This window comes from Protomyctophum bolini, assembly GCF_963924005.1.
Source record: "Protomyctophum bolini genome assembly, chromosome: 18".
Lineage (NCBI taxonomy): Eukaryota > Metazoa > Chordata > Actinopteri > Myctophiformes > Myctophidae > Protomyctophum > Protomyctophum bolini.
The window spans coordinates 23,880,654-23,904,453 of record NC_137879.1 but is presented as its reverse complement, the minus strand read 5'-3'; the positions used below and the strand labels follow the sequence as shown (position 1 = coordinate 23,904,453).

Here is a 23,800-nt window from a genome sequence, read left to right as displayed (position 1 = left end):
TAGGTAGGCTGCGCAGGGGCATCAGGTGGGTGACAAACTGGTCATGACTGAGTTTCAGCAAATGCGCTCTTCAGAGTGGACAACGTAGAGGGCATGCTGGCACTTCTGTCAAGAATGATTGTAAATCTGTAAGTTTCCCCGCAATCCTGTTCCATGCGGGGGTCTCCTGAACATATGAATAAACATGATTCGATCCTAAAAGTTGGTGTGGAGAGTTAACTGACTTGGCAAATGTAAGAAGCGTTCAAAGGCAGGTATTTAAAATGTTAAATTATCAAACTAATGCCTGTCACAGGCAATCTACAGTTCCGCACCACACTGCAGTAATACTGGTGGTGACCAACCTAATAACACGTCTGTCATTTAATGTGTGCACTGTTTAGTCAGTATAACTTATGGTACTTGAGCAGCTAGAGGTCAGACAAGCTGGGTGGTACGTACTGCAAGTGTTCATTATTGTATCTAAAGACCATTTGATTTAGTATTATTTATAGGCTACACGTTTTTACCCCCAAATACGCTGGTGTATTCTCTTCAATCCGTACTTGTAAGAAACAAAATGTAAGAACATAAAAAAAAAGAATCTCCCCAATGGTATGTAATCATGTTTAAAAAAATCGAATCTAGGCTATGGGGGGGATAGAAATCCCTGCAGTGAGTTACCTAGAGTCCTAGACAGAGGTACGCAATGTCTGACACGCCTCTCTACCCACTAGCTGAGAGCAGTTTGTAAAAGACTCGGACAACTCAAACATGTCGTTATTAGCGTCTAGACATAAAGAAAATATATAAAGAAGATTCACAACTTGCTGGGATCAAATTCAAAACGATGACAAACGACGGATACTCAACCACAGACCACTTCTACCAGTAAGTTTATCAGAATATCTTTTATACGTTTTCGCGAGAAGATCGAAGATGCCAACTCAAATGCAAACTATAATAATTCAACAGGTGCTCTGTGCTCACGTTACACCGAAAATTGTGACATATCGAATTTGTTTACGCCAGGGGTCGCTGTGTAAGGTTTTGGTTTATATTGAGATACTGGTACCTGTCCTGTGAACTGATATGTTAACTTTTAAATCAGTTTTCTAAGGCTGAAAGGCTTAGTAAAAAAAAAGCCATTTGCCATGCCGTGGAAACGTTCTAAGAGTACGGTAGTCTAAAATCGTTATTTTTTATTCGAAAGCATTTAGCAAAATTAAACGAGCCACAGCGACCAATGCAGTCACAGAATTCGATTGGTAACGATTTTAATCTTAGCACCTGTCAATTTTGTGCACAGAATAAAATGTGATTCTAATCTGTTAAAAGTAGCCTAGGTATTGTGTGTAATGTGTATGCATAACGAAACAATTGCTAGTTGAGGCAAATATAAAACTTCTTACAAGTTACAAGTTACTACAAGTTAATTTACGTACGTAGATCTTGTTTTTAAATTGTCAACATGCACCCAGCAGGTGTAGCCTAGTGGTCACACCACACAGTACTCAGACAGTTACCAGTTTCAGCCTGAGGTCAGGTGTTCTTCTGGCATAATGTCAAGAACTGTCATTGAACCTGTCAAGAACTATTGTTGAACCGTGACTTAATTGTCTGCTGCTCAGACCTATTGTCTGTCTTCAGATGGGTATTTTATTTTTAAGGTGCATTGTTTGTGAACAGTCAGTGAAATAGACTTTGTTTCAAACCATTTAAAGTTTGGCCATAAGCAGACACCAAACTGCAATTCCTTTGCACTGGCTCTCCCAATTAATAACAAGAATTTACTAATGTTATTTTTATATTCATTCGACTTAATTACTAGCGCATAGCGTCATTATGTGTCTTCATTTTCTGTTAGGCAAAGTGATTGTACTCAAATTACATCCACCCAACAACTATAGTGTCACTGGCCAATACAGCACAGAAATGCTTTCAAAAGGCTTGGTGAATTCTGAATAAACTAGTATAGTGCATCTGGCACACGTGCATTACCTTTCATTGTTGTTGACTGTCTACTCGGGTAAACAGATATTTGATTGTCTATAAGCGTACAAGTAGGCCTATATGCTTCCACTGTTGCTATGATAACCCCACCAGAAGTCGAAAACATGCACGTGTCATGTACACACACACACACACGCACACACACACACACACACACACACACACACACCCACACACACACACACACACACACACACACACACACACACACACACACACACACACACACACACACACACACACACACCTCTAATGGCAGCCTCACCTGAATCTTGGGGGCACGTTTAAACCACTCTTTCTCAAAGAGTCTTTGTGTTCATTGTTCTGTTTGAACTGATATCCTGCACTGTTTGCCATGGAGGGGGGAGAAAGCAATTACTGAACCTCACCCTGCCGGCCAAGCAGTCCATTCTATTGAACCAATTTGTCCCTCTCCAAAACTACAGGCAGACACAATTCTCCAAACACAGGCCAAAAATAAAATACAGAGCAGAATTCTAGGACAATACATTGTACAGTTAACCTAGCTCTGGTCCAGAGCGTTAGCGAGTTCTCTACAGTTACCTAACCATAAACACATAAGACCACCATGCTTCTAACTCATATCTGTCCTGTTGTGTATGTTTATGGATTAGTTTCAGATTATTTAATTTAGGCAACATCCAGGGGAATTCTTGTTTACTGACAGTGACGAAGTCACCTACTGTATATGAAACCACTATAATCAACATCTCACACTCACACAGTTGATAGTATAGGAAGACAGAAAATCTGAATTGCTTGTCACATTGGATACAATAAACAATATTATACACATCAACATTGCAGAATATGCTGTGCACAATGGTATGTTTTGGTCTCGGAATTCCAGACAAATATGTTGTTACATGAACTGGGGGAAAATATGCTTCATTTCCAACCAACCTAACAGGTGTTGGGACACCACTATTGTATGTTGAGAAATTGTCATGATGATTTGGTGTGTGGAAAGTTGTATTTGGCACTGGTCCATATTATGCTATTTTCATACATACTGTTATACGTCACTAAATTGTGACCCAATCAGCTTATATGTGTGTGCGTGCATGTTATAACAGCATTTTAAACATGAATGTAACTGTTAAAGAAGGATGCTTATAATGTTGGGGTGACCTAATAGCTGAGTGGTAGGCTAGACAAGTGACTAGGGCATGTACCACATAGGCTTTAATGACTCACGGTGAGTCCCCAGTTTGATACTCGCCTGGCAGGGCCATTTTCTGCATGTCACTCCCCATGTGTGCGTTGCACACATACCCTGTCGCTCTCTTCACTCTAACTGTCTGAATAAAACATGAAAATGGCAAAACAAGAGCAGGGAAAAGGATCTGGCTTTCTTTGCTTTACATGTGGATACAGTGCTACTAATATGAGAGATACAAGGTATTTAATTTGTTTGTTTGTGTTCAAATCCGATGCCAACACCAACAGCTATGTTGTGTATGAGTTAAGGGCAAAGTGAACTGTTTTTGACCATCTAATGGTGCAATATCTGCATAGTGGAACAAGTAATTACAGTAGGCAGCGGCTTTATCGCAATCCATGATGACACATTTATGACTTGAATGTTCAGCAAGGAGGTTTAAACCTGCTATGGGACATAGCATGGGCGATATGTCGATAATTCTTTGGTGTCAATGTTGGCATCTATTATGTTTCTATTTTGTAATTTCGAAACATCCGTATTTGCACAATCCTACAACATACCTTTGTGATGTATATGCATTTGATTTACTGAAATCAGAGGCAACACAGTGTGGAAAGTTTTTTTTAAACTTTTTTGTCTCTCCAAAAAGCTCAAGCTCACAGCGTGGCACAAGCAGATATAGCAGAAAATAACTAAGTACATTTACTCAAGTACTGTACTTATTTAAGTACAATTTTGAGGTACTTTACTGGAATATTTCTTCCTTGGGAAATGGGACATTATGCGGAATGAGTACTTTTACTTAAGTAAAACAATGTGAGTACTTCCACCATTGTCCCCCCCCCTTCCTCAGGTGAGGTGATGGAGGTGCAGGGTTCTTGGATGGAGGTGTTTGAGGGCTCAGAGAGCCAAGAGGAGGAGGTTGGTGGAGAGGATGCACTACTGGGGAGCTCCACCCTCACCCTAACTCCTCTGGTACCCCACACTCCTTTACGGCGATCACAGCCCGTCTCCATCAACACAAACAGGTACCACACACACTCACGCGTGCACGCACACTCGCACACTCGCACACTCGCATGCACGCACGCACGCACGCACGCACGCACGCACGCACGCACGCACGCACACGCACACACACACACACACACACACACACACACACACACACACACACAGTCACACACACACTAAATGTGACTCAAGTAGGCGTTGGATATTGACTCACGCCATCGAGTGACTTTCAGGCCATGAGTGACTTTCAGGCCATGAGTCATAACATCTGGTATTTTAAACAAATTGCTAGTTTCCTAGAGACAAAGAGGTTCTTTCCGAAACGCAGACCAAGCCTTGAACACACAATGAAGCCAGTAGTAATAAATAAAGGCATTTGTATAGTGCTGAGTCACTTAGAATACCCAAAAAAACAGAAGTTGTTTTTCTTTCACTTCCTTGATTTATTGGCTCAGCCAATTTACTGTCCACAAGCCTGTTAAAAGATGTCACGTCTTTCAAGTTTAGTGTCATGCACATTTATTTGTGAAAAGATAAAGTTATAGCAAATTAGGCCTGGATGCACAGATTGTCCTGACTTTGTTGAAACGATTTGATCCATCTTATTAACCTTTCTAGGACAAGAGGAATGGAGTCTCTGTCTGCCTCTGTTCCCTCCATCCCCAACCCGTTTCCAGAGCTATGCAGTCCTCCTCAGTCACCAGTTGTCATTGGGTCATTCCCGCCTCCATCAAGTGACAAACATGTAAGTTCAAAGCTTACTCTAGCACCTAACTCCTATCCCCAATCCCCACCACATGTAGAAAGGAGTAAGATGGATAACAAGATTTTATCTGTGTTATCAGGTATATTGTATTTCTTACAGTTATCATGTAACTTCCTCTTCTGATTTTGTTCTTCCATTTGACACTGTCCCATTTCACCAGCCCAGTTTCCATAGTTCCTAAATCTAGGTCAGTATCTGGTATTCCTTTATTTATTTATTTTTGATAGGATGAAAGTAGACTGACAGAGGAAATGGGGAGAGCGATGGGGGGAAGACACACACTGTCGGGATCGGGAGTCGAACCCGTGGCACGCCGTTAGGCTGGCCCCAGCAGCCTAGGTGCCCAGACAGTTGAGCTAACCGACTGACTTAAAATGTAATATTTAGGAAATGTTGAATGAATGCTGATAAATATGTAATTGTTCTCCCTTATCCACAAACATGTACTGTGTCCAGTACATGTTTACTGAAAAATATCATTAAATGGTCAGAACTTGGGCTGCTGCTGCCAGCCTCCACACAGATTGATTGCTTGGTTCATTGGTTGATTGATTTATTGATGACATTTGTAGAATAGGTACAGTTCAAGAGTACAGGTCCGGATAGCTCAGTCGGTAGAGCACTTGCCTTTCGACTGCAAGGTCAAACCAGAAAAAACACTAAGACTTGTTTACATCAGGGTCCTCCATTTTCAATTCATCAGAACATTTAAAGACGTACAAATATACAAACTATGAAAAAGGAAATAATCATACAGTTAAAGAATGTAAAAAAAAAAAAGGGAAACGTGTACAGCGTTACAGTTGGTCACATAACATTTTTAAATGTGGCCATGAATAATCATTCAGAGAGATGTTTCCACATTCAAGATTTATTAATCTAGGATAAATCCCAGCATGCATATTGATTGATCATCTCAAGACAGTAGTTCATTAATGTTTGTCAAACCACTAAAGAACACAAGCAAATTGCCTGTGTTAAATCTGTCGAATCTGTTTGTTTACTGGGTGTTGTGTCTCTGAGAGAGTTAGGTTGTGGTTCGTCGTGTGACAGGCAGAGGCCCGGGAGGATATACTGTGTAGGTTAATGTTAATGTCAGTTGTGTCACCATGCCTGTTCTTGTTTATTTTGTTTGGCAGATGCTGTCAGGGCAAGGTTGTCTGTAATTAACGTTGAGCAACAGTCTTTCGCCGTGCCACGCTTGCCCTGCAGCATCTCAAAGTACTGAAGCTGAACTTGACACAGAATCACAAGTCTAACTCTAGAGCTAAACTACAGCATTGAAATAGTCCACCGAATGTCCCCACTTTCTATCCTTGAGTGAACTTTGTCCTTAAGAGCAAGGACACACATGCACGCACACGCACACACACTCGAGGGGGTTCATGCCATGCTCAAAGGCACATTCTATACTCAAGGGGTTAACATGCTGAATTTCTATGTGGGTGTGTGGCAGGTTAGTCCCACATGTCATTCACTGACATGGCAGTCAGCTGACCAATTGGGCGGGCTACTAAAAATAAAAAATAAAAGATCAATTAAAAGCAATGTTGTAGAAGTGGGTCTTGAGCTGAGCTTTAAAAATGTCTACAGAGGCTGCCTGACGAAGGTACAGTGGGAGCTTGTTCCATGCCGACGGCCCGTAGAAGCAAAAAGCTGCTTCCCCGAACTGTATTCTCATTCTATAATTAATATTGGTTAAATCTTTCCGTGAGTTGTCTGACTGAAATGAAGATTATTCTAGCCTTTATGATTAATAGTTTGACCACTTTTTCTGGGAACAGGAAATGGTGACATAGGAAATCCATTTTAAAGCCACCAAAAATGATATGTAAATATTGTCATAGGGTTAGGGTGATGGCCTGATGACCTCTCTTCCAAGCCAAGGCTTTATACATTAGAAGTGGATTATTATAGCATCTTTGATGTATTTACAAACATTTATATCCCATTATCTCTCCTGACAACACCCAATGCCATGTTTCCTCAATTGAAACTATAATTTCTGTATTACCTTTCTGATTTGTTCAGCTTGCTGTCCAATTCCAGCATTGCCAGCAGTTGATGTTTGATTTCTTGATACATTTGCATTGAAAAGCACCACAGACAGTTTTGAATTGCTGTGTGTTTTTCTGAAAGGTTTGCATTTCTAGGTTAAGCGTCGCCTTAAGCAACCTGAACCATGAAATCAGTTTGTGACGGTTGATCGGATTATGTCAACACCTTTGCATTTCTTGTAGGATAGCAGAGCTGAATGGGTTAAAAGACAGAATAATAAGCTACTTGATGCCATAAAGTTTTTAGAATGTTTCCCAGTTTTTATTCCCAGTCTTGTCACGCATCTTTTTGCTCATCCCGCCCGCCCCCTGTTTGATAAGAACCACAATGCAAATAAAAGTGCACTGAGCGGATATTGAGCTGAGTGGCTTCTCCCAAAAGAATGTTCCTGCGATGCAACCCCCCCCACGATGCGCTCTTGTCTGTACATAGCTATTATCTGTCCCAGATGCCGTCGGCTCTCACCCAACCAGTCTGGAACAGTTGACAGGCGGCTCCTGTTTTCAGGTAGGGCAGGTTCTTCCTCCAGCGGTTTGCTCACAGAAACCAGACGGTGCTGAATGCTCACTGACCGCTGGATAACCTCAACCTGTCTCACTTCACTGACCTTGGGAACCTGACTGTGCCACACCGCCTTGTCTGGCTGCCTTTCCCATCAGACCTGTTTCAGAACAGAAAGAGGATGTGAAAGCAGGAGACAATTGAGAAGAGAATTATAATGCTGTATATTGTTATGACTTCATGCTTAACTTCACAGCCCACAGGGAGGGCTGAGACAATATAGAGAGTGGCCATGTTCTCGTGTCTGGTCACTGTCTCCACAGCTGGTGTCAAATCCTATTCGATAAACTCTGATGTCCGTCAGTGTAGCTCTGATGAAAGATGCTTAGCTTCACATCTCATCATCCCATCTTGAGAGGAACTGTTTTGGCACAGAGCCAGCACAAGCTGTGAAATGTTCTCCTCTGCAGTCTATCATGCTACCACCAAAGTCCGCGGCTCATCATTTATTATTTTGGCATAATGTCTTAAAAGACATTTTGTCTTCATTAGATTGTATTTTAGAGAGATGGGAAAGATTGTGGGTAGGACGTTGACGGGGAGACACAGGACATATAGGCCAAGTTCATAATCCTGGGTATGACACCATTTGAGCCATTTTTTTGTATGCAACTGTTTACTGCCATTAGATGAATGATACCACGTTCATATTGGTACACTCACCTGTATTTGACATTTGGTGTTTAGCACCAGTGTACAGTACTTGACACATTCTCCCTTTAACCACACAATTATCAGTTAAGTGAAATAGAATTGGACTGACCACAAGACATGTTACAACAGTCCAATCCTGGATGCACAGTAGCGATTGCAGACCAGGCATGTAAAATCGGTGTTGGGATAGATTTGTGAGCATGACTCTTTGCACGCTTTGCATTTTTCTTTTTTTACAAGGTGTTGTTTTGTGCTGATTTTTCATGCTTCCCTCCCTGTGAGAAGTGAGATAACCAGATGGTGTGGCAGGCAACAAGATCCTCCAATAAATAGGTGACATCTCTTTGGTGTGATCTTCATTTGGCCTTTGAACCACTTCTTCTGCCCACCAGCAGTGCATTGGTCAAGGTGCTCTGCTGTAGAGGACTTTGCAAAATGTATTCAAAATACAGGCGAGCTACAGGAAGCTCGACTCCCTGAAAGAGACATGAGTTCCCCAGAAAGTCTAATTTAAGAAATGTAGGGGAGCTCTAAATATAATATTATTTGGTGCTACTGTGTTGTTTCTGGCTGCAGAAATATATATTTTTCTATAATGTATATTCAGGTTCCTGACATAAAGTATTGACTAATAATAAAGCACTTGTCAATAAGCGTGTTTATTTGCACACAGCAATTTTCGATAGTTTGTGTCTACTAACACAATGTTGTCTACTGTTGTTGTGGCCATCCATGCATATTGCATATTATCTTCCGAGTAAATACCCGCAGCACATCCCATGCAAGTTTATTATTTGGCTTTGACTTGTCTACTGCTGCAGAAACACTTATAGCTAATGATAAATACTGGTAAATATGGAAATATCTGTCTCTGTCTATGGCGTATCTTGAAAAGGCATTCTCTCTCTCTCTCTCTCTCTCTCTCTCTCTCTCTCTCTCTCTCTCTGTCTCTCTCTCTAGCTAATAAAGGTGTATGGAGAGGACAATCATAGCAGGTCGGTGTGGGTGTCTCCTGGAACCACTGCCAGGGAGGTTTGCCACCTGTTGGTACAGACGGCGCACTGTAGTGACCAGGAAAACTGGGCGCTCATTGAACTCCACCCTACTCTGGGTCTGGGTAGGATTCTGTATTCAGGGGGGGGCGTCCCAGTGGCGTAGTGAAGGGCCAGTGCAAAAATAGCCAATGCAAAAATCTAAAATGACACAGACACTTTCCCAGTAATTTCCACAGTAATGGTTAAAAGGGACACATCATTTTATATTCTTCCTCCATAAATAGTTCAGCGATTCTCAGCCATGTCGATACTCTGCCATTGGAGCCATCAATTCTTTATATTGTGTAGTATAGGCCAGGGTATAGGCAGGTTAAAATAAAAGCATTGGCAAACCTGACAGCTATCAGATATAAGGTAGGAGTAAATATACTGTATCTGTATGGCTGCAGCCAGACATGAGCCTAAAGAAATCGTAGGCGCAGACGTCTCGGCGGTTTTTAGACAGCTGGTGGATGGAGAAAAAGCTCCACGTCCGCCGACGACTTGCGCGCAACGGCCAGCCGACAGCTGACGCTCTCCTCTGCGGCAGAGACAGCTGCCGACAAGCGCGTGTCACCCGGCAGTGAGATAGGCACTAGCCAATGGAACAGATGCAGCCGCAGCCCATCCACTGGGCGGGTATTCACTTGTAGTTTTCTTCTTTCACGGAGTCAAACGCCCCCTGGGCAGTGGGCACCTCGAAGTAACATTCTGTCCACTCCAAATTGTTAACAAAACATTGAAAAATCGTCTGAAGAAATGTAAAGCAGTGGTTCTCATGTTTGCTTCAGATCACCCCTGTAATCTTTTCATCCATGGCACCCCTGGCTGAATTACATTGTCATTTACTGTAACCCTGATCCATGATGACATTGAAAATAACTTTATATTTATAAAATAGCGCGTTCACTTCACCCTCCACAGCCCTTCTCATCATCAATAACCTCATTCTCCGTGGTGTAGTGGTTAGGATTCTGCGCTCTCACCGCGGCGGCCTGGGTTCGATCCCCGGTCAGGGAACACTGTTTTATGATGAATTCCTGTTCTGTTCTTTAACTTATATAGAAGTGTCTATTTATACGTCTCTAAATGTTTTGATGAATTGAACCATGTGGACCCTGTTGTAAACAAGTGTAATGCTTAATTGGGTCGTTCACTCACAGTTAACAGTATTTGTATTGAGTTTGTGCTTGAAATGTATTGTAATTCTGCAAACTGTTAATACATATTTAAATCAATAAATCCAAAATATCCTTCTCCTTCTCACCGCCGGGTGACACACTTCATTTTTATGCTTGTCCGCAGCTTACATCTGACGCGGAGGAGAGCATCAGATGTAAACTGGCCGTCGCGCAAGTCGTCGGAAAACAAAACTATTGTAGCCTCGGCAGGGAGGCGAACCCGGGTTGCCAATTCCAAAGGCACATACACTAACCACTCGACTAGAGAGTCCTAACTTGACAGCCATGTTGCAACGCAGCAGCATATAGCCTACACTAGAATGCGCCTTTGTGTCAACATCTTGTCACTCACTCACTTGTCACTCTCACGCCCACTTCGCCAACCAAGAAATAGAAGACTACATGCCATTGAATAGGCTTCCGGGTGCGTCCCCTCTCGGGACCGCCCACTTTCCGCAGAGTAGAGCGGAGACGTCTGCTACCTACGATTTCTTTAGGCTATGGTGTGACTGCAGTGTATCTGTATCTGGCTAACTTTTCTCTCCACACACACACACACACGCACATGCACACGCACATGCACATGCACATGCACATGCACATGCACATGCACATGCACATGCACATGCACATGCACATGCACACGCACACGCACACGCACACACACACACACACACACACACACACACACACACACACACACACACACACACACACAATGTTCTGTTTCCTCAGAGAGGTGTCTTGAGGACCACGAGGTTGTGCTGGAGATTCGGGCCACCTGGCCTCTCAAAGGAGACACAAAGCTACTATTCCGCAAGAATTATGCAAAATATGAGTTCTTTAGAAAACCCATGGTACGCGGAACCACTCACACACACGCACACACACACACACACACACACACACACACACACACACACACACACACACACAGACACACACACACACACACACACACACACACACACACACACACACACACACACACACACACACACACACACACACACACACACACACACACACACACACACACATTTTATTTAAAAACACATCGTCATGGGGTCCACTGGCCCAAAATATTTTTGGATTAGGGTCCTTAGTTGGGCAAACGCATTCATCTGGGGGTCCTTGACATGGCAATGTCACTGTCTGAGTATCACTGGTTTAAACATTAGGAGAAAAGCCCAAATAAGCACTTTAAAGAAACAAGAAAAGCAACCACAACTACCAATATTTACAAGCAACTTTCAGAAAAAGAGCCCCAAAGTCGCTTATAATAAACAGACATGGCAACACTGCTGAGCAGCGCACAGATCGCTCTTGTGTAAAATGAAACATTGCTTTCTGCAAGAGGTGGTCAGACCCAGGTGTAATCGGTATTCACAGAGTGTTTTTAGGTCAAAGGGCTTAATAGCAGATAGTGCAAGGCGAATATAATTAACATATGGACACTCCCCCAATGCTAAAATATGCAGGGAAGTGGTGTGCCATATGTGTGTGCGTTCAGCACGGCTTGCATAATATGAAAGGGCGCAGAGCGAGGCCACGGTTTGAGCTAATTCTGTAATACCACATGGTTTTAAGAGGTTCTAAATCCCTCAAGTACTTTCTCAAGTACACTCCCAACACTAACCCAGGTGGAGCCGGGGATCGAACTGGCATACGTTTCGCTTCCCAAGCGGCCAATCTACCTCCTGAGCCAGTGCCATTAACAGCAGATGTAGTTACATTCCTTTCAAATCTTGTACTTCATATAAATCCACATAACATGTTCTTTGGTGTGTGTGTGTGTGTGTGTGTGTGTGTGTGTGTGTGTGTGTGTGTGTGTGTGTGTGTGTGTGTGTGTGTGTGTGTGTGTGTGTGTGTGTGTGTGTGTGTGTGTGTGTGTGTGTGTGTGTGTTGTTGTTGTTATGAGGGGTAAGATTTTGTGTCTTGTGCACTGTAGATGGATGAGAATTCTAAATGTGGTATTTTATTTATTAAGAGTGTGTTTTTCTATACTGTACTGATGCATCATTTTTGTGCTTCCATATAAACAGTCAAACCTTAGGAACACATGGCAGCCTTGGCTTTAAATTATTCTTTATTTAAATGTGTCTGCTACTATAGACTGTAGCAATTATGATGCAATATATGAAAATGTTCACGTTCCTAAGCAGAATCCCAGATTGCGTGTATAGGTTGAGCAGATACAGCCAGACGGCAGTCCTTTGTGTTGTAAATGAGCCTTTGTTCCCCTCGAGGCATCAGTTGACAGCCGTGTCCTCTCCTCCTCTCAGCTCTTCTTCCCAGAGAACATGATCTCCGACAGTGCTGACGTCACCAAGGGCATGACGCCATCGGAGCTCATTCAGGTGAGCAAACAGAAACTAGACTACAACAACTTAGAAAAGACATAATGGACGTCACCGGTAGATTAAACTCTCAATAGTTGCCATACTGTGCATACTAGTAGTATGCACGCATGCACGCATGCATGCACGCGCACGCACACACACACACACACACACACACACACACACACACACACACACACACACACACACACACACACACACACACACACACACACATACACACACACACACACACACACACACACACACACACACACACACACACACACACACACACACACACACACACACACACACACACACACAGTATAATATCATATTAATACAATTATTCATTTTGCTTGTCTTAAAGTAATACAGGTCAGAGTCAACGGTTTATAAGTGTCACATTCCCATTGCAAGAGCATCAATTAACAATTTACAACTCAGGCATTTGGCAGACGCTCCTATCCAGACCGGCTAAACCCGGTAATCAGATGCATAGAATGCAAAGATACAGTGTAGTCTGTAGTGCGTCAGGTAACTGTCTAGGATCTCACGTACACCTTGTAGGCCAACATACGGAGAATGTGCCCTTGCAATGGAGAACGTGGCCTTTAAACGTATCAATTACCTTACAGGTGTCGGCAAAGGCAAGAGTGGAGGGGTGGTGGTACAATGTTGAACTATTCTTTAACCATTATGCCCAAGCGAAGAAATTGGGAATATGTCAATCAAAGGACATGTCTCAATCAAAAAAAGGTTATTTATTTACACTTTTGATCCCGTTGACAGGTATACTATCGCTATAACATTGCCTTGCTATTTTCCTTTTTTTTAACTGCTCCAGTTGTGTGCACGGTTGCTAGGGCCCCGCCCGCACTGTGTCTCATTCTCCATAGCCATTAGCTTCTGTTTTAGTCGTGGCCTTTGCACGCTTTTTTCTCAGAAACGAATGCGCTGTCCGTGGTTTTGAACGAATCGGTGATCTTTTCTGATTATCCGGTGAGTGCTATCCGCGATGGGAACATTGGCGTTTTCTAGAGCAAGGATGGACCTCATTTTAGCTCGCTAGCATTGATGCTATGCTTTAGCATCCAAGATGGAAGCCAAAAGCGGAAACGCGTTATAGTGGAATAGCCTGAAATCACCGGCACCGAAGCGCCATACCACTTTTGTCCAGCAGACAGCACTCAACGTGTTAAATATAGTGTATAATTATTTAAATATTCAAATATCTATCTTTTGACACAAAATCTAATGTTTTATGGTCATGATTCATCCGGAGCCTGGATGGCTTGGTTACAGGCTTAAAATAATAATTTATATAAATAGTTTTGGTAATCAAAGATTAATGGGTCTACTCTACTATCTGTGGCACCACAACATGGCCGCCACTGCTATGCCCTATTGGGACAGATTAGTAAGCGGGGAGGGAAACACAAGAGAGAAGACTCTGGTAGTGACTGATAATCACAACCACAGCATGGTCTCTTCTTGGCATGTCGACCAGGTTGTTTCAGCTGACATCAGTGCCATGTAACCGATCTGTCTCGGCCTCTTCCAGAACCTGCTGCGGTCGGGGAACTGTCCAGAGATCCAGGGCTTCCTGCACGTGAGGGAGCCCAGCCGCAAGGCCTGGAAGCGGGTTTACTTCTTCCTCAGGCGATCGGGACTCTACTCCTCCACCAAGGGTTCCTCCAAGGTCAGCAAGAAATAAAACACTACTGTTACCACTGTTTCCCACAGTGGGCTGGGGCCCAATTGTATGGGTTGTGAGTAGAAACAATTTGTTTATTTGCAAAAAATATTATAAATAAATAAGAAAAAAGAAAGAAAAAAGTTAAAATAGCAGTTATATAAGCTCACAACACCTAAACTTACAAAAAAATATTTTTGTAAGTTTAGGTCCGGAGGAGACACCAAATTTCTCTTTTGCGCTGAAAAGGTTCAGGAACCACTGGTGCAGATCACTGACCTTATGAATGAGCATACAGTATGTCATTTAACTTATTTATGACCATATATAATTGTGAGAGACACATGATGATGGCACACACACACACACACACACACACACACACACACACACACACACACACACACACACACACACACACACACACACACACACACACACACACGCACACACACACACACACACACACAGAGTAGTATATGTTATGCACAGCACAGTAATGTATCTCTTTAATGGTGCTCATAGCTGAAGTTCAGGAGCAGGTACCGCCACATCCTATCAAGCCACCTCCAATCGGGTCACCTGCACCCGTGCATATAAAGCCCATCCAACCCCCGGTTCTCCCCCCGTTCTCGCTTTCGTCGTCCCACCCCCCCACCCTAATTCTCATAACATCTCCTAACAGATCCCTAAGGGGGGTCTGACGTGCCTCGGGAGCATGCCGGATCCCCGAAGCTTCTCCACCTCGGCTCAAATCCCAGACGCCGCCGATGGCCCGTCGTGGGCCATCACCCCGCTGTTGTATTCATAACCAACCATGCCCTTCCTTCCTGTTTTCAATAAATTGTTTAATGTTTCCATTGGTGGTGTGGTCCTTGATAGTGAACACGCAGTTGTGTGTCTGTGTGTTAGCATGCACATATTCAGACAGATTGTGTGTGTGTGTGTGTGTGTGTGTGTGTGTGTGTGTGTGTGTGTGTGTGTGTGCGCCTGTGTGTGCGTGTGCATCAGGAACCTCGCCACCTGCAATACGTGGCTGACTTGGAAGACCTGAATGTGTACACGGCGAACAGCCCAAAGCTCCAGGGCGCTCCCACTGAGTTCACCTTCTGTGTCAAGGTAACCGATTCCCCTCGGGTGTCAGCTCCACGCGGACAGTGATACGCGCAAAATAATTCCTCCTACCTGAATGGAACAACGTGGCAGGAACGTGTTTGCCCTGGGGATGTGATAATCGTGTTTTGTTCTCGAGTGATTGTTGTGCACGTCGTGTGCGTCTGTGTGATTGAGTGAAAAATAAATGCTTGTAGATAGATATTCCTATGATGCTGGTTACTGTTTATTATGATGCTGGATCAATGTGTGTGTGTGTGTGTGTGTGTGTGTGTGTGTGTGTGTGTGGTGTGTGGTGTGTGGTGTGTGGTGTGTGGTGTGTGTGTGTGTGTGTGTGTGTGTGTGTGTGTGTGTGTGTGTGTGTATGTGCGCGTACGCAGCCTTCCAGAGACCCTGCCCGTGCTCAGGGCCTAAAGCTCCTGTGTGCTGAGAGTGAACAGACACGCACCTGCTGGACATCAGCATTCAGACTCTTCAAGGTGAGAAGAACCATAAACCGCTCACCCAATCAATGGCAAACAATTCGAAGGCTGTTACTCCAATTTTAATTCAAGGGAGGAATTGGATGAGTCAATCCCTCTGTGAGGTGCAGAATTGTTCTATACGCCATTATTGTTTTGGACTGAATGGTATTCAATCCTCCAGCAAAGTATTGTCTGATTTATACTGAAATGTATAGCAACTGGCCAAGTGAAGGCGAAATCAAATTAATCACACCATGTCCTACTTTGCGTGTGTGTGTATGCGGTCAGTATGGGAAGCAGCTCCACTGTAACTACCAGCTTTCCAAGTCGGCCCCCCAGCGCCTGGAGGGAACCCAGCACTCTGCTGCAAAAGTGAGCTCACTAAACACAGCGTGACGAGGGAAGAATCTGAGTAATAATTATAATTAATTAGTTATGCACTCTAATTTTATGTGTGTGTGTGTGTGTGTGTGTGTGTGTGTGTGTGTGTGTGTGTGTGTGTGTGTGTGTGTGTGTGTGTGTGTGTGTGTGTGCGCGTGTGTACGCATGCGTGTGTGTTCTAGTCACGGTCGACAGCCAATCTGGTGGCTATGGATTTCTCAGGGAAGGCTGGAGGTCGGGTCATCCTGAATGCCAGTGAGGCTCAGAACGCTGAGCGAGAGGAGGGACAAGCCTGGAGGGTACGGAGGGGACGAAGGAAAGGAGGAGGGACAGAGTGGTCAGAATTAGCCATAAGGGAGGAGAGTAGGTCGAGGTGGGGAAGGACAGAGAGGAGGACAGAAAGGGTTTGACTGATGAGAAGGAGAAGTGAGCAGGATGAAAAGAGGAATATTCAGTAGATATGTAACTTGCTTTAATGAGTAAATTGTGTCAACCTTTGCTCTCACAGAGGAGAGAGGCGTTGAGATGCAGTTTGCCCAACCTGAACCCAGCAGCAAGGCCTAGCTGTAAGTCCACTCTACAGACACATACTGGTACTTCAGTAGAAATAGACAATGTACAAATAGACATTTTACATGATGAGATGCAACAATAGGGTGAGCGTGTGTGTGTGTGTGAGTGACTACATAGCATTAGTAAAACCAACACGTATTTCCAAGGATGTAGCAGCGTTGGCATAATCCATATAAGTCATTTTTATAATTCATGCTAATCAGCATTTAGTGGCCGACTGGCATTCGTATGCTTCTTAACTCTGCATGCTCGCTCCCTATATAAAATGGCTAATCATTGTCAAAACATAATTGCCCGATGTAGATTTGAGTGCCTAAACAATTTTGTTGTTGTTTTCGGATGTTAGTTGTTGCAATTGCAAAGGCAGTATGCTATGCGAAAGTCTCTGTTTATTTTCAGCATAATTGTACGCTATAGCGTTTCCTGAAGAGTGTGTGTGTGTGTGTGTGTGTGTGTGTGTGTGTGTGTGTGTGTGTGTGTGTGTGTGTGTGCGTGTGCTTGTGCAGCCATCCACAGAAGCCAGCCATGGTTTCACGGCGGTGTGTCCAGGAAGGAGGCCCAGAAGCTGATAGTGGAACAGGGTCTGGTGGACGGGTGAGTGGAGAAACAATAATGAATGAATGACCAGTCAGAACCCTTAACCCACTTGGACCTGAGTCTGATTGGCCGATCCTAAAAACACCTTCTAAATACTAACCTACTGTAAGTTTTCTGAAAACTTTTGTTGATTGAAATATATATATCTTTTTTAATCATGTTGCAATGTATCGCTGTTGCCGGGTCGAAATGTACGTCCAAAACCAATCCTTTTTTATTATTATTTTAAAAACGATTTAAAATAGTGAAAATAGACACTATTTCTTCTACTTTTGTGCGACACTCTTGTATGATGATGTAGGGCTTTCATTTACAATTTTTTAAAAAACATACACATTTTAAACGTACATGGTTTCTGCCCGACAGTGACAATATAAAGTATCAACTAAAATGACACGGATGCTTTCCCGGATTGAAAGGTATAACAGAGTATTAGGCTTCCCAGGTCTAAATAGGCTTAAAGGACCACTTCACCCATTTTCATCATATAATTGATTTATAATTATTGGTACTATTATAATTGGTACTTGCTGATGCACATTATAAGCCAGCATTAAAGGGACACTTCACTCTTTTTGAAAAAATATATGTTAATGTCGTTTAGAAGCTTTAGAACACTTTCCTGGGGGTCTTTATGAGTGTAATATGTGATTTTGGTATTTTAGATTGTAGCAGTGAGCACACAGTGTCTCTGATGTCTTGGACACTGGTCTCACTACCTTCCTGGACTACAATGCTCCTCATTGTGGATAGGGGGAGAGCTGTCTTACTGAGAAGGAAGTGAGCCCAGTGTCCATGACATCAGAGACACCGTGCTCACTGCTACAATCTAAAATATCTAAAACCACATATATTACATACATAAAGACCCCCATGAAAGTGTTCTAAAGCTTCTAAACGTCATTAACATATATTTTTTTTGCAAAAAGTGTCCCTTTAAGGGCCTTTCAAACGTGAAGCGATATAACACGCCTATAGTTCATTTTCAATGAGACCTGCGTTTTTGTGCGGCGCACTGAGGAGCGCGGTCCCGTGAATTTGTTGTGCGCGTGCTCGTTTCGTGCACACACCCGCGAGTGCCACGACTCACCAAACCTGGATACGGTTTAGCTTTTTTTTTACGCTTGCGTTGTTGCGCCCCTCTTGAGCAGACCTGTCGTTGATCCAGGCAAACGCTTCCTGTTGGAAAGGCCCTTTATTCATAGGTTGATGACATGTAGTCTCTCTCTCTATACATCTCTCTGCATTTAGGATGTTCCTCATCCGTGAGAGCCAGCAGCATTCCCAGTGCTTTGTACTCTCATTGTGCTACAAGCTGAAGACCAAACACTACCTGGTGATCCCCGTGAGTTCCCACTGTCCTATATCACATATCGGTAGTTACAATATGTGTGAAAAGTAGAGATATATTTTTTCTTTTTTTATTATTCTCTGGTATCGGTATTCGGTATCGGTATCGGCTAATACAGAAATTGTGGTGTCGGGATCGGATCGGAAACGAAAGAAATCGGGACATCCCTAGTAAAAAGTTATTTAATTTAATGTGATCTAGTTAAGTCTACTCTCTGAATGTGAGAGCAACTCTCCCTCTCTTGAACCCTAGTGTCCCTATTTCTGGGCATGCCAAAGGGTAGAGTTTAGGTGGTTAATGACGTTTGAAAGTGAGAGAGAGCGTCTTCTCTCCCTCTCTCTTAAAGCTTTGGGGGAGAATAGCCCCCACATGTTGACTGAACCAGCAGAGATGGACCTTGCATACTTTGTAGTGCTGCATGACGCATGACCAGTCTTTAGATGGCATTTTGATGGCGTTAACCTTGCCTGCAAATTGCTTATACTGTAGGCTGTACATAAACATGAGAGTAAAGAGACGCTTTGTATGACACGCACGCAATGATCAGGTCCAACTCCAGCTGTAAGGTTGACCATTTATTACATCACCAAACTCATTAGAATGCAAACACATTACGGCTCCTACAATATGTTTTCTAGTCCTACATACTACAGTGGTGTAATATAACACATTTTTTAATACAGATAATTGTATCTTCTCTCACCATTAATATCACTAGTGAATCAGACGCTCTTCATTGCAGTGTTTCAGATCAAAGCGTTCTAGCCATCTGGGAACTCATCTGCATTTTTTCTTTTTAAATGCCGTTTGTTTTCCTTAGAATTTGCCTCTTTTTGCTTTTGAAATACTGTAAAAGAAATTCTGGACTCGGTCTTAACTCAGTCTCTCCCCGCACTCTGTTTTGTGTTCTCTGCTCCAGGGTTGAGATCCACTAATTTAGTACATCTGACAATAATAATAAAAATCACACCCAGTGTAAGTGGTGCCTATTCCGTTTGATGAGTGTGTGCTGGTTTTCAGGAAGCACAGCTCTATTTCATGTTTGGATGCTGGTATTCAGACGGTACTACTCATTTGTTTAATGTAAAACGGCTGGCACCTCTAAAAATGTCAGATCCCAGGTTGGTTTTGACCCCGTCTTCCCTCCACTGCAGAGAAACACTGCCATTTGCTAATATCGTAATATAGTAAAGCATCTTGTCTGTCCTTGTCAGTGTGAAGAGGGCGGTAGAAAGTACTACACCATGGATGACGGTTTGACTCTTTTCATCGATCTGCTGCAGCTGGTGGAGTTCCACCAGATCAACAAGGGCATCCTACCCGTCTGCCTCAAACACCCCTGTGTCTGTGTAGCACTCTGACCATCATCCTGTGTAGGCCCAGGGTCACTCCATTTTACCCTTTGATTTGAACCCTGCTGTTGCTCCACATGATTTCAGCCCAGGGCAGTTTGCCAGGAACTTGTTCTCTTGCTGAGGGTAACACCTCTGACTCTGCTTTGTTGTTCACATCATGGGCATACTGGTGCCACACTCCAGGCCTAATCAGTTTGCATGACGCTGTCTTAGTGGCTTCAATCAAAGGTAACCCATATGAACGCCACTGTTGAGACGTAGCTTGCGGAGTTAGTTCAGTCAGATATACTCTAGGACTTATTCAGTGTTATGCAAGACCCATATGTCATACGCTGACGTGGCAATCAGCTGACCAATTGGGCGGGGACGTTTTAAGCTCACCTACGACTGCATTCTTCCTGCATTCCTTCTGTTATGCGTACCTGGTTGTTGCTTTTCACTGTTTGCTCCCACCGCCACCCCAGCACCATCGGTGGGCTTGTTATTGTATATCTACCTCCCCGTTCTTAATGGTTAATGATGGTTGTATAATTGTGCCGAGCAGGGGGGAAAAATTAGCAGAGCCGTACACGATTATATGCAAACCTATACCATCATTCTATAATAAATATTGTTCAATCTATTCGTGAGTTATCTGACTGAACTTAAGGGGAACTAAACCCTAGGTACATTTTTGTCTGCTGCCGTCGGTACACTGGTGTTAGGAACAATGCTGTATTTAATACAAATAATAATCAGTGTGTTAGAATTAGGTGTGGAAAAAGTAGCCCTGAGATGGACTCGGCCTGGAAAGAGGAAACAAGAGAGGCCAAAAACGACTTGGTGGAAGCAGATCAGATAGTCACTGACTTATGTTTCACCTGGAACAAAGAGTATTGCACATTGGCACACATAAAACTAACACACCAGTTGTTCATTGTATTACTGACAACAGTGTCAACACTTTAGATTGCAGCAAAAACAAAAAGAGGCCTAGGGTTTAGTTCCCCTTTCAAGGTCTTTTAAGGTCTGATGGGTGAGGTCAGATAGGCGGGCTTAAGCCTAGTCATAAAGGTAGATGTCTTCACTGGACGAAAGGTTTATATACTGGATACTTATATTCTGTGGCTAGTCTTAAAACATGTTTTGCCCATATCCACTATGTCTTCCCTGATCTAATTCCACATGAATCACAAGAGAGTGTCACATCAAATCACGCGACTGGATTCTTCCATCCACCACCTAAATGCAAACTCGGTTCAAAGTCGTGTGATGACTGTGGATTGAAAACTTCCAAACTAACATGTGGTTCTGTCATATTGCCAAGCCCTGCGTTCTAGTTTCAGGAACCCCCTACATGGTTGACAGACCAGACATAATGAAATGGACACGTTGTCTGAATCCTGAAGTCCCTCCTGGCAGTAGCATGCTTTTAATTAGATTGAACTTGAATGTTCAATTTTAGACACGGTCTCGTTTTCTTTGTTTTAATTAACTAGTCCCATTCCCCACAGGGCCAAATTAATTGGCCATTTTGGTCTTTTAGCCGCTATGCTGGGGGAGAGTTACACCGTTAACGTGGCAAGTTGATTCTGTGCCATGGATCCATGAGAGCTTCAGGATTTGCCAACACACTGTGCCAAGTTTTGAACACATAATGGCATCCCTGTTATTTCAATGAGAACCAGCAGAGGGCGCTCTTTACTCAGCCAACTAACTCTGGGAGGACGTCTTCAAGAGTTGGCTTTTTCAGCAGTCAAATGACAGAAAGGAATATGTGTGTTTAATGGTGGTGGTGTGTTTAAGTACTGAACCGTAGGTCGTACAATAAATATATTTTATTCCACTGGATTCGTTAGATCATAACAACTCAGAGTCCTTAGGCCCTGGCCTTAAGTCAACTATATGCTCCCTGACCCTAACTCAACTCCCGGTCAAATAAAGAAAGTTGCTCTGTCAAATTTTTACTTGAGTCAAAGTGCTGAAGTACTTGCTTTTACAATATATTATATATTTTCCAGAACTGTTCAATATATCAATAGTGAATGGCCAGTTTACGTTTTTCGTTTTCTTTTTTTTGTAGATTTATTTTATGAAATAAAGTGAAAACGTATGTTTTATTGAATTTATGACCTCTTCTGATCAATGTACTGTATGATGAGCAAGTGTAACAGATTGTCCAGAATCACAGTTTATAGTAATACCAGTAAAATAAAAGTAGGAGTAAATGTCAGCATGATGCTGACATTTTCGAAAACACAACTGGACACAACAGTGTGTACATAACACTACACAGAGTCTAGCCCAGAAAGGTACTGCAGAGAGCCGGCCAAAATGATAACGGAGCCCCCGTTAGTCCAGAATTAGAATAATGTGGGTCAGAAAATAACCCTCTAACTGAGCCCTACTGAATAAACGAACGGAGAGGCTGCCTCAAGGTGATTGTGGGTTTCAGTGCAGCCCTCTGATGCAGCACATCATTCTGGATGGCTCCAAGCATTGATCTGAGCTCTGAGAAGCTAAAGAGATGATTTCTCTTGTGGCCTACTATGTGCTTGTCTGTGAGTGTGTGTGTTGTGTGTGTGCATGGTTAAATACCAGTGTGCTCTGCTAACCCATTGCTTCCACTCCAGCCCTTCACTGAAGGGTTGCCATAGCAACCCCCCCACCCCCCCCCCTCTCCCGGTCTGCTAAGATGGGTATTGGGCAGGCATATGAAGGAATAAGAAAAGGAGAGGAAAAATTTAAGGATGAGTCATACGGATATCAAAGAGCAGGATTTAGAAATGTGCTGTCCAATTAGAAGTTATATGCCCTGATTTAATTTCTCAGGGTACTGGTGCGTGAAGTGTGAGCCGTTTGAATTTGACCTTCTCCTGCTCAAATTGATGTGAATTCAGTGTGGCAGTTATTTAAAGTTACAGATATTCCATAGGAGAAATAATTCATACAGACCTGTTTCATGAATGAACGCTTTCTTTTAACTTACTGCGAAAAGCACAGTTTCCACTCGATATGAATACATGTGAAAACCCCACCGTATCCCCCCACACTGCTAGGACTCCTTCCAACTTTGAGTGCAATTTATCTATTGATCTTCTATATTGTATGTAGCCAGCAATGTTGTTTTATTTCTGAAAAGCAGAAGTCGTCAGACAATTTGTTATGTATGCATAATGGTAATGATTTTTGCTGTCCACCGTCAAACACAACCTCCCACTTTCTCCCCCTCCCTCTTCTCTCTCCACTCTTGAATCAACTCATGGTCCTATCCTGTCTTTGGGATATGATTATTATGATGACACCTGTAAGTCCACCAGCTACATTTTACCTTTTCTGACCTTCTACTCTTATTAACTGAAAAGAGACGGAAAATTGTGGACATGAGTGGCTTTCCAATCCCCATTTTTTCATTTTATGTGCAAAGGTATTACTGGAAGTGGAAAATTGGCACTAGGCCAATTTTCCACTTTCAAATTGGTACACACCATGCACATGCA

At 43.1% G+C, this 23,800-nt stretch overlaps 1 protein-coding gene across 2 annotated transcripts; it reads left to right on the top strand.

The window, feature by feature from the left end:
• Window positions 1–731: 731 nt before the first annotated feature.
• On the top strand, window positions 732–22,425 carry grb7 (growth factor receptor bound protein 7). 2 transcript variants are annotated; one of them, XM_080789183.1, is made up of 15 exons: window positions 732–870; window positions 4,032–4,206; window positions 4,811–4,937; window positions 9,192–9,348; window positions 11,182–11,303; window positions 12,732–12,806; window positions 14,356–14,493; window positions 15,499–15,606; window positions 15,981–16,079; window positions 16,353–16,436; window positions 16,628–16,744; window positions 16,954–17,011; window positions 17,525–17,612; window positions 18,867–18,960; window positions 20,181–22,425. In XM_080789183.1, exons 2-15 carry the CDS (start codon window positions 4,040–4,042, stop codon window positions 20,325–20,327), a joined length of 1,581 nt encoding a protein of 526 aa, XP_080645309.1. In that variant the 5' UTR covers window positions 732–870; window positions 4,032–4,039; the 3' UTR covers window positions 20,328–22,425. The 2 variants fall into 2 exon arrangements, with proteins under 2 accessions (XP_080645309.1, XP_080645310.1); XM_080789184.1 differs by lacking the exon at window positions 732–870 and adding an exon at window positions 3,280–3,414.
• Window positions 22,426–23,800: the final 1,375 nt, after the last annotated feature.